The 15,043-nt window shown below is 47.8% G+C and overlaps 1 protein-coding gene across 1 annotated transcript in view; it reads right to left on the reverse strand.

Moving 5' to 3' along the window:
• The window catches only part of Map2k1 (mitogen-activated protein kinase kinase 1), an 80,028-nt gene that overhangs the window by 12,327 nt on the left and 52,658 nt on the right, over window positions 1-15,043 (reverse strand). Inside the window, exon 6 of the mRNA XM_069995083.1 lies at window positions 596-720. Within this exon, the coding sequence (XP_069851184.1) occupies window positions 596-720 (125 nt within the window). The remainder of the gene's footprint in view (window positions 1-595; window positions 721-15,043) is intronic.

The raw sequence follows: 15,043 nt of genomic DNA on the forward strand, positions 1-15,043 counted from the left end.
GAATAAAAGGACAAGGAGAAGGGACTGGTGGCTAAAAGTAAATGTCTGGCTGGGTGCCAGGGGCTCATACTGTAAATCTTAGCCACTCAGGAGGCTGAGATCTGAGGATGAAGGTTTGAAGCCAGCCTAAGCAGGAAAGTCCAGGAGACTTACCTCCAATTAGCCAGCAACAAGCCAGACGTGGAGTTCTGGCTCAAGTGGAAGCGTGCCAGCCTTGAGCAAAAAATCTAAGGGACAGCACCCAGGCAGTAGAGCAGCTCAGGGGCATGTCTGGGAACACTGAGCTTTGTGGGGTCTGAAGGCAATGAGGAAAAGATGTCCAGAAGGTAGGAGAATTTTAAGTCTCTTCCGAATGGCAGCCAAGCTTTGGAGCTGGGCTAGTGCTACCTCTTCAGTGGGTTAGGACCCAGTGTGCATTCAGGCCAATGAGAGGCCGAGACCTTCTCCCCTCAGGTGTGAACTCCTTGAGAGGACTTCTATGCTTAGCCTTCATTTCCTGATGACCCTCTCTCCCCGCACTCATCACCCAGCCCAAGATCTGCCTGCCGCCCCTCACCCACCCAAAAGCAGGAGGAATGGAGCCTGCTGTTCATACCGACATATAGGACCTTGTGCCCACGAAGGAGTTGGCCATGGAGTCAATGAGCTGCCCACTGACCCCAAAGTCACACAGCTTGATCTCCCCTCGGGAATTGACCAGGATGTTAGAGGGCTTGACATCTGCAGGGAAGAGAAACAGAAAATGAGGGACGACTTGGGCAGGCTGGAGAGGGGAGCAACAGGCCAGCTCCCTCCCCTCGCATGCCCTCCCCTCGCCCAGCCTCTGAGGATGGAGGTAGTAACCAGCTGCCAGAGAAGCACAGCAGCCAGCCAACAGATTTCAATGCTGAGGATGCGGACTCAGCCCGACAGCTCACTGGAAGGCGTCAGTGATCCTAACCAGGCAAGATTTCCCTGTCTACTGCTTCACATACCCTTGCAAGCCAATGCATCACAGAGGGAGAAAAGCCGAGGTAGCAGATCAAAGATGGGTAATGGCAGGCATTTCCACCATCAAGATCAGAGCACAAGGGAAGAGCTAACTCTCAATTCTCTAAAGTCATGCACATGGCCCCTTGCTACCCAGGAACTGGCAAGCTGCTACTCTTGGGGGCCAGGGCAATGCCCCAGTCCCATCAGCTGTACCCTGTGATCATCCTCACCCAGCCTCTATCACTGATACTAGGCCTTTGCTCTTCCACAGGTCTTTTTCTCCTGACCTCTCCTCTGCTACAACTATCTGAAAAGTGGACAGCTAGGTGGAAAAGCCAGGCTGGTTCTTGGCAGGGCCCTTGGACCAGGACTTGGTGAGCATACCAGCAAGCAACAGGCTCGCTCAAAGAGAGGCGAAATCCTGAGCCGCGACAGAAGTAATAATGGACTCTACAGAACATCTAGAAGATCTGAAAAATGAAAGCCACTTACAATTCCAATCTAACATAGTCACTACTAATGTTTCACTATTTTCCCATCAATTCTCCTTCATATGGACACATTTATTTATTCAAAAATAGATTCTAGCCAGGTACCAGAGGCTCATGCCTATAATTTTAGCTACTTGGGATGCTGAGATCTGAGGATCCCAGTTCAAAGCCAGTCTTGGGCAGAAAAGTCCGTGAAACTCTTTTTTGTTGTTGTTGTTGGTCATGGGGTCTAGGCACTGTCCCTCAGCTCTTCAGATCAAGGTTAGCACTCTTACCACTTGAGCCACAGCGCCACTTCTGGCTTTTTCTGTTTATGTGGTGCTGAGGAACTAAACACAGGGCTTCATACATGCAAGGTAAGCACTCTACCACTGAACCACCTTCCCAGCCCAAAGTCCATGAAACTCTTATCTCCAATTAACCACCAGAAAACCAGAAATGGAGCTATGGCTTAAGTGGTAGAGCACCAGCCTTGAGCACAAAAGCTCAGAGGCAGCACCCAGGACCTAGGTTCAAGACCTAGGACTGGCACACGAAAGAAAGAAAGAAAGAGGAGCTGGGAAGGTGGCTCAGTGGTAGAGCGCTTGCCTTGCATGCATGGGTTTGATTCCTCAGCACCACATAAGCAGAAAAAAAGCCGGAAGTGGAGCTGTGGCTCAAATGGTAGAGCACTAGCCTTGAGCTGAAGAGCTGAGGGACAGCGTGCCCAGGCCCAGAGTTCAGGTCCCAGGACTGACCCAAAAAAAGCAAGGGGTAGGGGAGGGATGGAAAGAAAAAACTGGAAGGGAGCAAGGGAAAGGGGAACACTGACCAAAAAGAAATGTAATCTTTACCTGACTTGCATAACTGTAACCCCTCTGTACATCACCTTTATAGTAACAAGAAAAAGGGAAGTAGAAGGAAGCACTGGCTACAAGCAGTGCACGGGAGGCCTGTGCGCAAGTCCTGGCCCTGCTACCTGCTCTGATGTAGCCGTGAACCTACCACTCCATTTCTCTGGACTGTGGTATGCCCATAGGACACAGGCTAGGACTAAGCTAAGAGAGTGTGGCATCCACATGGTATGCTGTATGACTGATACAAAGAATGGGGTCCCCCAGGCCACCCTCCAGAGTCAGCAAGTCTGGGGTGAGGCTTCTCCCTCTGAGCAGGGCCTAGATGCTCTGCTCCTCTCCTCTCTGGGCTGCCGCTTCCTGCCGTACTGCCTCTGGCTGTCTGGGGTCTGATTGCTATTCACATGGCAAGCACGCCTCCTTGCTGGAGCTTACATAATGCTGTTCTCCTCCAGCTCCGGATTCCCACCCCCACCAGGGGACAGCCCTGCCTGGGAGTACACAGAGATCTGTGGGCTTGGAGAAAGAGGAACGCCCTGAGGGACCACACAGCTACTGAGAGCCCTAAAGCTCTGCACAAACACCCTCTCCTCCCAGCTCCTTCCGCGGTGACCTGCAGGGCCTGGCAAGGAGACCCTGTACTAAATCACTAGTGCTGAGGGATTTGTGGAGCCAGTGGCCAGACATTCTCCCCATCCCATCTCACCCTCAAAAACCCACCATCCAAGCCAGGTGACGGTGGCTCATGCCTAGCTACTCAGCAAGCTGAGGATCAAGGTTCAAAGCCAACCCAGGCAGGGAAGTGTATGAGAATCTTTTTGTTTTGCTTGGTTATGGGGCCTCAATTCTGGGCCTGGGTGCTGTTCTTCAGCTCTTCAGCTCAAGGATAGCACTCCACCACTTGAGCCACAGCACCACTTCCGGCTTTTTTTTCTGCTTATGTGGTGCTGAGGAATCGAACCCAGGGCCTCATGCATGCAAAGCAAGCACTCTACCACTAAGCCACCTTCCCAGCCCTATGTATGAGACTCTTACCTCTAATAAAACTACCAAGAAGCCAGAAGTGGAGCTGTGGCTCAAGTGGTAGTATGACAGCCTTGAGAGTGGAAAAGAAAAAAGCCAAGTGGAAGTGTGAAGACCTGAGTTTATGTCCTAGTACTGGCATGCATATGTGCACCCCCCAACCACCCATTCCCCCCACCCCCAACTTTTTGCTAGAAGGATCTGAAGATCAAGAGTTAATTCCTGCTGGCCATCAGCACTCCAGCCAGCTTCTAGAGGGCAGCCCCTCCCACACTCACTGTTCCAGTCTCAGGGCAACCAGAGTAGGAGGGCCAGGCATAGAGCCATGACTGGTCCTGTCTCCTCTAGAGCTCCCCCAAACCCTCCTTTGCTTCTTCATCTCTTCTTAGATCCTGAAGGTATCTCTGGATACAGTTCAGGATAGCAGCCTCTAACCACCCCAGAGCTAGTCTGCCCTCCTCGCCTTGTCTCATGCTAGCTGAGCTCTGCCTTTGAAATGCCCACTCCTTTCCACCCACCCTTTCACCTCCACTTCTAGCTAGTGTCTCCTTCTTCTGGGCACTATTATTTCCAGCATTCACTACTAACTACCTTCTGGAGTCCAAGGACATTTATCTGGGTTTCCTCCCATACTGTCCTGGCATACCCTTGGAAGGTGGTTCAAATGCCAGGCCCTGGTGGTCTTTTATGTCCTAAGGGCTTCCCCAGTTCACACATTCTGATCCTTCTAGATCAAGAGCCAGGCTGCCTTCTGGAGAAAGCATTCAGTCCCAAGTAGGTGTCCTGGCTGACGAGCTTGCCTGGGATCCCCAAGATATGATGCCTGATGAGCTGAGCTGCCTATTCTCTGCACCAGTGCCTCCTTCCACAACAGGGAACATGGAGAGGGGCTGGGTGTCACTCAGTGACAGAGTACTTGCCTAGCCTGTGGTTTTAAGAAAAAAGGAACTAGGCTAGGCACCTGTGGTCATACCTGTAATCTTACTCAGGAGGCTGATATCTGAGGATCATGGTTCCAAGGCAGCCCAAGCAGGAAGTCTGTCAATTTCCAATTAACCACCAAAAACCAAGCTGGAAGGAGTTGTGGTTCAAGTGGTAGAGCGCTAGCTTTGAGCAAAAAAATCTTAGGGACAAGACTCAGGCCCTGAGTTTAAGCCCCAGTTCTGGCACCAAAAAAAAAAAAAAAAAAAAAAAAGAACAAGAACAAAGAAATGCAATGAAAGCTGGGCGCTGGTGGCTCACGCCTGTAATTCTAGCTACTCAGGAGGCTGAGATCTGAGGATCACAATTCAAAGCCAGCCTGGGCAGGAAAGTCCGTGAAACTCTTATCTCCAATAAACACTGGAAATGGAGCTGTAGCTCAAGTGGTAGAGCGCTCACCTTGAGCTGAAATGCTGAGGGACAACGCTCAGGCCCAGAGTTCAAGCCCCCAAACCAACAAAAAAAAAAAAAAAAAAAGAAAGAAAGAAAGAAAGAAAAGAAATGCGATGAAAAACTAAACATAGAAAAGTATTTTCTTCTCTGATATTCTGCCCCAGAAATACCACTGTTCCATCTTCTGAATTTGTCTAAGAGCATTTACATCAAAATTAACTTGTGCACATTTTTTTGTTTGTTTTTTGCTGTTGTTGTTGTTGGCCATGGTGGCTGAACTCTGGGCCTGGGCGCTGTCCCTCAGCTCTTCAGCTCAAGGCTAGCGCTCTACTTTTTTTTTCCTTTTTGCTTATGTAGTGCTGGGGAATCGAACCCAGGGCCTCATGCATACAAGGCAAGCGCTCTACCACTGAGCCACCTTCCCAGCCCCAGGGCTGTTTTTTCTACAAACAGTTCTGTAACTACCTTCCCTGCCCAAACCAACAGTCCTAGCCCCTGTCCTCAAGGATGTCTCCACCGGTAGAGATGGAACTTAACAAATAACAAGAACATGCGCACAGGGATGCGGTAGTGAGAACACAAAGGAGCTATGTGTCAGTTCTTGCACATGGCCAGGACAGTGTCACTCTCCTATGGCAGCACACATACCTGACAAGGCCAGCAGGCAGGAGACCAAAGAACACAGCAATCCTCCAGGGATTCCCTCTATGTCTGGGTATATTCATTCTTATTTAGTTTAGTTTGCTTTGTTGTTGTTGTTTTTTTTTCATCCTAGGGCTTGAACTTAGGGCCTAAGCACTGCCTCTGAGCTTTTTTTTTTGTTCAAGGCTAGCATTCTACCTATAGAGCCAAAACTCTACTTCTAGCTTTTTGGTGATTAATTACAGATAAGAGTCTCACAAACTTTCCTGCCCAGAGTGGCTTCAAACTGTGATCCTCAGATCTCAGCCTGAGTAGCAAGGATTACAAGCACAAGCTATTGGTACCTGGCTCATTTTGTTAAGATTACAAGACGCTGCACCCAGCTGAGCTTAGTGGCACAAACTTCTAATCCCTATAGAAAGGCTAAACAAGAGACCACGAGTTTGAAAACAGCCTGGGCCTCAAAACCATAAAAGGAAAAAAAAAAAAAACCAGCTATATTCCCTAAGTCAAAATGAAGAAAGGGAGGTAAAAAGGAAGAGAAAGGCAGAGGACAGGCATGCACAGGAAGAGGTAGAGGAAGGGCCAAGGGCCCACAGAAGCACACGGAAGCCAGACAGGCTCAGCCTGGACAAAGTAAGATGATCTTGGATAAGCAAGGGTTTTTAGTTAAGGGCAAGTGAGGTTTGTCTATTGCATTGTTGGGACTCAAACCCAGAGACTCACACATGCTATGCAAAGGCTACACTCCCCATCCCAAATGATATTTTTTCTTAATAGTAACTTCGGGTTTTCAAATCAACCTCTTCCTTGTGTCCTTAGCAAAGCCTAAAGAACCCTTCTGTGAAGATGGAGTGACAGAAGGAAAAGGCATCTGACCAGGCTAAGTGAATCTACAGCCTACACAGAGCCACCTCTAGCGACCCCGGGCCTCAGAGAGCTCATCAAACAGCAATGATCATCAAAGCAAGGCAAACATCTCAAATCCTGCAATTAGCCATTACCTGCGATCTCTTTTTCAAACCCAAACTTCCTTCTTCCTGAGTGCTCTCTCCCTGCCCCTTCTCCAGTGTGGAAAACAGAGGCAAGCGGAAAGGCAAGAGATGGCAGATGCGCACAGCAGCTCTGGTTTGTGGAGAAGTTGCTAAGTCTCATAGTAACAGCGTGACATGAGCAGTATGAATACTGCATTCAGATAAGGAAAACCGAGGCTCAGAGCAGAGGTATTCCTCTACCTAGCTAGTCATGGCCCAGAGAAAAGAGTTCCCTGGAACCACGGGGCACTAGACTCCAAGGCTCAGCACAGCCATTACTGAGTTGTGCTTTGGCAGGAAGGAGGCAGTAAGCAGATGTGGGACTTGGATGTGGCCTGGGACGGGCTGAAATCCTGATCCAGTTGTGAGTTCCTGGATGCTGCTTCCTCAGTGCCAGCCAGTATTCTTCCTTGACAGATCAAACTGCAAGAGCCCAGTGAACAGCATGAGCTGGAGGCTGCCTCCACCTACCTCTGAGGAACAGCTGAGTTCAGACTGGGAGCCTGAAGGAACACGCTTGGCAGGCTCTAACAGGCAACTATTTTTATCCCCTCCACTCTCAAAGATCTCTACAACCGAGGCCAGCACCTGCATGCTGAGTTTTTTCCCTTCCCTCCAAGATTCATAGGTTTTGAAAGGCTTCCATTGTCTACTCTCCTGCGCCCCCTGCTCATCCCCACCCTCCAGGCCCACAAATGCTGACACCTGATTAGAGACAATGTAACAAGAGCTCAGGATTTGGTCCAGTTAGCACACGTTATTCTAAGAAATACTCCAAAGTTTGGAACAGATGTAATGGAAAGCCAGAGCAACTGTTCAGGAGTTACCCGCAGGGAAGAGACACATTAGGGGGAGAAGGTGTGAGAAGGGAAGGGCAGGAAAAGAAAGAAGGGCAGGAAAAGAAAAGCTTGCAGACCTTTGATCCCTGATCACTCATTTCTAATAACATGAGGCAGAGCAGTCCCATTTCACAGAAATGGAAATTGAGGTTCCAGAATGAAGCCCAAAGATCAAAAAGTAACCTTTAGCTGGGTGTGGTAGCACATATCTGTAATCCAGCTGAGGCAGGAGGATATGAAGTTGCAGGCCAGCCTGTGTCAACAAAATAAAACAACAAAAGAGTAAACTTCCCACTAAAAGAAACTGGAATTAGGGAGTCTATGTCAATTAGCTCTGAAGAGAATGTCAATCTCTGGCAAAACCAATCACCCACCTGCTGCCAGGGAAACTGTGTCGGCTAACCTGGGCACTTACCAAGTGCTACTCAGGAAGGAAAATTAGCTTAAAGTCTGCTCTGGCCTGCTGGAGGCTAATTTCACTCAGCAGAAAGAAGGGGAGGAAACGGATACAAAAGCACTGCATGTAAGAATGTTTTATTTACTGATTTACTTATTTAGTGCCAGTATTGGGGCTTAAACTTAAGGCCTAAGCTCTGTCCATTTAGCTTTTTCACTCAAGGCTGGAACTCTACCATTTGAACCACAGCTCCACTTCTGGCTTTTCAGTGGTTCATTGCAGGAAGGAATCTCATGGACTTTTCTATGCAGGCTAGCTTTGAACAGTGATCCTCAGATCTCAGCCTCCTGAGTAGCTAGGATTATGAGTGTGAGCCACTGGCACCTGGCAGTCTGTTCTAAATGGAAGTGGGGAGTGTGCTCAGGAAGCTCACCCAGAGCCAGGGATCGCTGTGTGTGGCTCCCAACTTAGCAAAATCCACAGCAAGTCGAAACAAGAGGCCGGGAGGCCACTTACCTGTCACTGCCTGACTGAATGGAAATAGGCCTCTAAAAGACATGCTCAGCAGAATGACTACCTAATTTAGGACAGGTATCAGGATGGTGTAACAGGTGGCCAGCAGAAAGAAAAGAAGATTGGGGGGGGGGGGTGTGAGAGAGTTTAGGAACACTCAAAAGATGCAAAACTGCCAAGATCCATGGGCACCAGGGGCTCACAGAATCTTAGCTACTTGGGAGGCTGACATCTGAGGATCACTGTTCAAAGCTAGCCTGCTTCTCAGCAAGAAGTACAGGTGCGGCTCAAGAGGTAGAGTGCTAGCCTAGTATAAGAAAGCCAAGCTAAAGGCTCTGAGTTCAAACCCCAGTACCCAGCACATACACATAAAATCCATCAAGGAGCTAATAGCAGAGCAACGTTCCATGAGGCTCCACCTAAGCCAGAATACAAAAGAAGAGACACACAGTTCTGAGGTCCCTCGGTGGCAGCATTCCCCTGGGGATCCAGTGCCTGCTAATGACTTCAATGGGCACAGATATCAAGGACAGTAAGCACTTACCTCCGAGAAAGCTTGGAATGTGTCGTGTTCGAATGGAGAAGAAATTGCCACTATATTTGTTTCTGATTAATTTGATGCTAACAAGCCTTATGCTTAGTTCCTACCCTGGAGCTGAGAAGCACAAGTAGACTACTGCTGTGACTATATGGGGAAGCCCAGCTCCACCTTGCTTTGTGTAGTGCTTACAATCTAGCCCTAGCAGAAAGACTTCAAATCAAACCTGCTCTCCTGAACTGGTACCAATGGCTCACACAGTACCCCTAACTACTTAGGAGGCTGAGATCTGAGGATTGTGGTTTGAAGCCAGCCAAAGCACAGAAGTCCAAGAGAATCCATCTCCAATTAATCAGCAAAAAAACTGGACCGGAGGCATGGATCAAGTGATGGAGCACCAGGTATGAACAAGAAAACTAAGCAAGGAGCTGGGAAGGTGGCTCAGTGGTACAGTGCTTGCCTTGCAAGAATGAGGCCCTGGGTTCGATTCCTTGGCACCACATAAGCAGAAAAAGCTGGAAGTGGCACTGTGGCTTTAGTAGTAGAGCGCTAACCTTGAGCTGAAGAGCTGAGGGACAGTGCCCAGGCCCAGAGTTCAGGCCCCACAACTGACCAAAAAAGAAGAAAAAAAAAAAAAAAGAAAGAAAGAAAGAAAACTAAGCAAGAAAACAAGGCCCTAAGTTCAAGCCCTAATACCAGCACAAAGACAAGACAAAAACTCAGCTAGCCTGGGTCTCCTAGGACCAGATCCTCTAAGGATCCTATTCCAGTTTTCCTATCCCAGGTTTCCATTAAATGAGGCCCAAGATGCAGCTATCCAAGAATCACTGAGCCTCAGGTCCCTTCCTCTACACCCCTGTCCCCAGGCTGCGAACAAGTCAGCATTTTCCCCTCCTCATCTTCTTAGTATTACCTGCCTTGTGCTCTCCAGAAGCTGCCCAGAAAAAGTTGACCACTTTTCTCCCACATGTCCCCTCCTGTCCTGTTAACTCAGACCACGGTGGCAGCAAGTGATCTCTCTCCTCTGTCCAGATCTCCAGACTCAGCTGCCCTACCAGGACAGATCACCAGCTCCCCTCAATGTTCCTGTGCAGGAACATTCCACTGCTCCCTGGCACTATGATGAACCCCAGTCCCCCACAGCAGGGAAACCTTCCCACTAAAAAAACAAACTACAACTTTAATTCCGGCCTGTGGCCCTCAGGGAGGACTCTCGGCTATAGACAACTTGAATGGCTCTAGGGTACATCTGCTTTCAGAACTGGTGTGTCATTCTACCTGCAAATCTTTACTCTGACTCTGTCCACATGTGTAACTTTTACCTGTGCACCAAAGCCCACCTCAAATATCAATATGGTAGCCAGGTACCAGTGGCTCACACCTATAATCCTAGCTACTCAGGAGGCTAAGATCTGAGGATCATTATTCAAAGACAGACCAGGCAGAAAAGTATGAGGCTCTTATCTCCAATTAATCAGCAAAAAGCCAGAAGTGGATCTGTGGCTCAAGTGGGAGAATGCCAGCCTTGAACAAAAAAAGCCCAGGGACAGTACCTGGGCCTTGCATTCAAGCCCCAGGACAGACAGACATAGACAGATGGGGACAGATGGGTGCATGCACACATACATGCATGCATATATGCATGCATGCATGCACGCACACATACATGTACAAAAAGTACCACCTTCTTCATCACACTTCCTAAGAGAGTCCACAAAAGCATTCTCCTTCCTCCAACGTCCAGCCCGGTCCTGCCCTACCCTACCCTGCCCTGCCCTGCCCTGCCCTGCCTACTTCTCATGAGGAACTAAGACAAACCTACCAAGAGCTACAATCCATCACAGTGGGTTTAGCAGATGAGGTAATTCTGGAGAGAATGAAATTCCTATTGCTAATGAGACCGGCACAAGGACTGTAGCTGTAATCAACCACTCTGTTTCTCTCCAGCTGTAGTGCAGGGCAAGTCTAGACAGGGGCAAGAAGAATTCCTCTCTCACTGTAGACCTGCTGTCCCTTCATTCTGGGTGGCCCGCACAATGACAGACAAGAGTTGGGAGCAAAGGACTGGACACCATGAGCAATCTGCTGCAGTTCAAGGAGGTGATGTGCTTCTGCACACACAGACAGGGGCTCTGCTCAGGACAGAAGCCTCTATGCGTGTGGCACGGTCATCCCAGCTTTCTACGCAGGGAAGCCTTGTGCAGGGCCAGAAGTCACTCAGAAAGTCACTGTGTGAGGGGCTGGGAAGGTGGCTCAGTGGTAGAGTGCTTGCCTTGCATGCATGAGGCCCTGGGTTCAATTCCTCAGCACCACATAAGCAGAAAAAGCCGGAAGTGGTGCTGTGGATCAAGTGGTAGAGTGCTAGCCTTGAGTTCAGGACCTACCACCGACAAAAAAAAAAAAAAAAAAAAAAAAAAAAAAAAGTCATTGTGTGAGAATCTACTACAGAAGCTCATTAAGACCACAAATGTGAACAAAGCCTATCACTGACACATCTAAATGAAGTGACATAAACTCAGCAGTTGAAAAACTGCCCCCTTTCTCTAGAAGCTGTTTCTGGGAAACTGGATGTTCTTTGAAGCATCTTGGCACTCACTGGAATCAGGAATGGAAATCTCTCCTAACAAGTCCACAGAAGCCTGAAATTGCACTCTGACCAGAAAGCCCACTTTTACCTAACTCTACCCCAGGCAGTCAGGACCTCTTCTTCTGGAGTACATTCCAATCAAGATGGGCCCACTGTACAAGATGTTGAAACATCTATCCTCCAAGCTTTGAGTCTGAGTTCTGTCAAAAGCCTAGGTTATGCCGGACGCCAGTGACTCAAGCCTGTAATCCTAGCTACTCAGGAGGCTGAGAGCTGGGGATCTCGGTTCAAAGCCAGCCCGGGCAGAAAAGTCCAGAGACTTATCTCCAATTAATCTGCAGAAAACCAGAAGCGGCAGAAAAAGCCGAAGTGGCGCTGCAGCTCAAGTGGTAGAGCCTTGCCCTGAAGATCTCAGGCTTTGTGAGCACTGGTGGCTCACACCTGTAATCCTAAATACTCAGGAGGCTGAGAACTAAAAATCACAGTTCAAAGCTAGTCCAGGCAGGAAAGTCCTTGAGCCTCTTACCTCTAACCACCAGAAAACCACCAGAAAACCAGAAGTGGGGCTCTGGCTCAAAGGGTTAGAGCACTAGCATTGAGCAAAAGAGCACAGGGAAAGTACGTAGGCTCAGAGTTCAAACCCCACAACAACAGCAACAACAACAAAAAAGCCTAGGCTGAAGCTGGGCAATCAAGACTTAGTCTGTTAGCTGGGCATCGATGGCTCATGCCTGTAATCAAGTTCAAAACCAGCCCGGGCATGAGACTCTAATCTCCAATAATAATAAACCACTAGAAAACTGGAAGTGACATTGTGACTCAAGTGGTAAAGTGCTTGCCTTGAGCTGAAGAGCTCAGGGACCGTGCCCAAGCCCCCAGTTCAAGCCCCACAACCGACAAAAACAAAAAAAAGAAAAAGACTTACTCTGTTATCCTAACTACTTGGGAGGCTGAGATGAGAAGCATCATGGTTCCACATCAGCGCAGACATACATCAGAGAACCCTTCTCAACCAACAGCCGAACAAAACGGCTCATGCCTACAATCCTAGCTAGAGAGGAGGCTGAGATCAAGAGAATCACAGTTCCAGGCTAGGCAGGCAGAAAAGTTTTCAAGTCTCCAGCTCAATCGATAGCTAGGCACAGTGTCTCTGTCACTTCAGCTATGGCAGGAAGCCTGAAATAGGCTAACCGTGGTCCAGGCACATGCATGCTAGGACAAAAAGCAAAAGGAGGTGTGGGCCTAGAGTAACAGCTCAGTGATAGAACGTTTGCCTAACAGAACAAAGATACCAATGCAACATTAGGCACAAAGATCAAGTGGGCTACACTCTGTCTCATCTAACAGAAAGAAAAGACAATCCAGTTAAGGCATCATTTAAAACTGTTCTTAGTATGTATTGATCCTTATCAGCCAGCAACTCCTAGGCAGAAATTATTTTCAAGGCTAAGCTGTATGAACTGTATAATCAATTTAAACCATGCCATGCTTCTTCAGGATCCTAATCAAAGGAAGAGCTTGATAATTAGAAAGGGCTAAGTGGCAGTCTGGCAGCATGAATCACTGCTTTAACTGGCATGCAGCAGAGTTGCTTCCTTCCTTCTCCTCCCCCTCCCCCACAGCTCTTGGAACTGAACAACGTGTTCAACTTTGCTTGAACTGAACCTATGATCCTGCCATGGGAAATGCAAGGATTACATAGAATTGTTTTTGGGGTTTTTTTTGGTCTAGTCCTGGGGCTTGAACACAGTCACCTAGGCACTGGCCCTGAACTTCTTTTTGCTCAAGGCTAGCACTCTACACTTGAGCAGCAGCACCACTTCCAGCTTTTTTGTTTATGTGGTACTGAGGACTCAAACTCAGGGCTTCACACATGCTAGGCAAGCACTCTACCACTAAGCCACATTCCCAGCCCATACACAGAAATTTTTGTATGACATTAATTCTTTTCAGAGCTCCATAGTGAGTGAAAACAATCCTCTCTCCTGCCTAGATCATCCATTCCAGGGGTAAAGCTGTCCCTCCTGAAGAACTTTAACAAATGAAAAAATGAGACATTTGCTTAAATTCTAATGTTCTCCCAGGGAATTTTTCTTCCTGTAAAGGCCTAGAGAGCAAATATTTTGGTCTTTGAGTCATTTTTTCTCACAAGCAATGGTTCTAATTTGCCCATGGGGCAGCTTCAGTGAATAAGCTTGGCTGTGTTCCAACAAACCTCCATTCACAGACATTAACATCTGAATTTCACATAACTGTCCCAGAGCACAACCATTTGAAAACCATTCTTAGTTTGTATACCACATCCATTAAATAGTAGGAGAGATGCAGTATGTGGGCCAGTTTTCCCATCCCTGCTGAAATGACCTGGTTGTTTTTGTTCTGTGTTAGCAGGTTTGTTTGTTTTTTAATCTTCTTGACCCAATATGTAATAGTGTCATGGAAAATCTTTCACTTTTGTTCTCTTTGGGGACTGGGGATTGAACCCAAGGTCTCCCGCTACATGCTAAACATGTAATCTAGCACTGAGCTAAATCCCTGGCCCCTTCCTTTTTCTGCTTACATTCAGAATCCATTTCTTCTCCCCACATTCTAGTAACAAACTCCCTCTTCTTTTTGGTGCCAGCGCTGGGGCCTGAATTCAGGGCCTAAGCTTCCCTGCTCAAGGTTGGCACACTACCACTTGAGCCACAGCTCCACTTCCAGCTTTTTACTGGTTACTTGGAGATAAGAGTCTCAACAGACTTTCTTGTCTGATCTGCTTTCATATGGCAATCCTCAGATCTCAGCCTCCTGAATAGCTAGGATTATAGGCATAAGCAACCAGCACTAGGCACAACCTTCCTCTTTTTCATTTGGGATATGCTCCTCCTGAAAACATCAAATTGTTTTTGAGGGTGTCAATGAAACACTCTATCCATCCCACCAGAGATGAGCATATAACCCAGAATGGTTTATCAGACTATTCTAGTCCCCTGAGTGCAAAAGATTGGCCCTATGTAGACAGGCAGGCAGCAGAACCAGTAACTAGACAAGAGATGGGGTTTTCTCTAGGCTAGATGAGGACTAAATGCGTCTGTGTTAGTGAGGTCTATGCTGTCTTCACTGAAAATAATCTGTTTGGGGAAAAAAGAAAAATACACAAAAAGAGAAAACACAAGGCAGGTGTTGGTGACTCACACTTATAATCCTAACTACTGAGGAGACTGAGATCTGAGGATCTCAGTTTTAAGCCAAGCAGGGCAGTAAAGTCCATGAGACTCTTACTTCCAATTAACTACCAAAAAGCTGAAAGTAGAGCTGAGGCTCCAGTGGTAGAGGACCAACTTTGAGTAAAAAACCTAAGGGAAGCCAGGTGCCAGTGGCTCACGCCTGTAATCCTAACTACTCAGGAAGCTGAGATCTGAGGATCATGGTTCAAAGCCAGCCCAGGCAGGAAAAGCCGTGAGACTCCTATCTCCAATATACCACCAGAAAACCGAAGTGGTACTATGGCTCAGGTGGTAGAACACTAGCCTTGATCTGAAGAGCTGAGGGACAGGGCCCAGGCCCAGAGTTCAAGACCCACAACTGACAAAAAAAAAAAAAAAAACAACAACAACTAAGGGACAGCCCTGAGTTCAAAGCCCAGAACTGGCACAAAAGAGAGACAGACAGAGACAGACACCAGAGTCCAAAGCTTATCGTATTTACCCATTCTTCATCCTGCCTTCACAGACTTCCTGTAACTTCCTAGTGACTCAAGCCAACATATTCCCTTTTCTGATGAAGTAATTGTGAGTACTGACACAACCAAAAAAATT

Source organism: Dipodomys merriami, unplaced genomic scaffold (genome assembly GCF_024711535.1).
Source record: "Dipodomys merriami isolate MVZ:Mamm:240054 unplaced genomic scaffold, mDipMer1.0.p SCAF_48, whole genome shotgun sequence".
Taxonomy (NCBI): Eukaryota; Metazoa; Chordata; class Mammalia; order Rodentia; family Heteromyidae; genus Dipodomys; species Dipodomys merriami.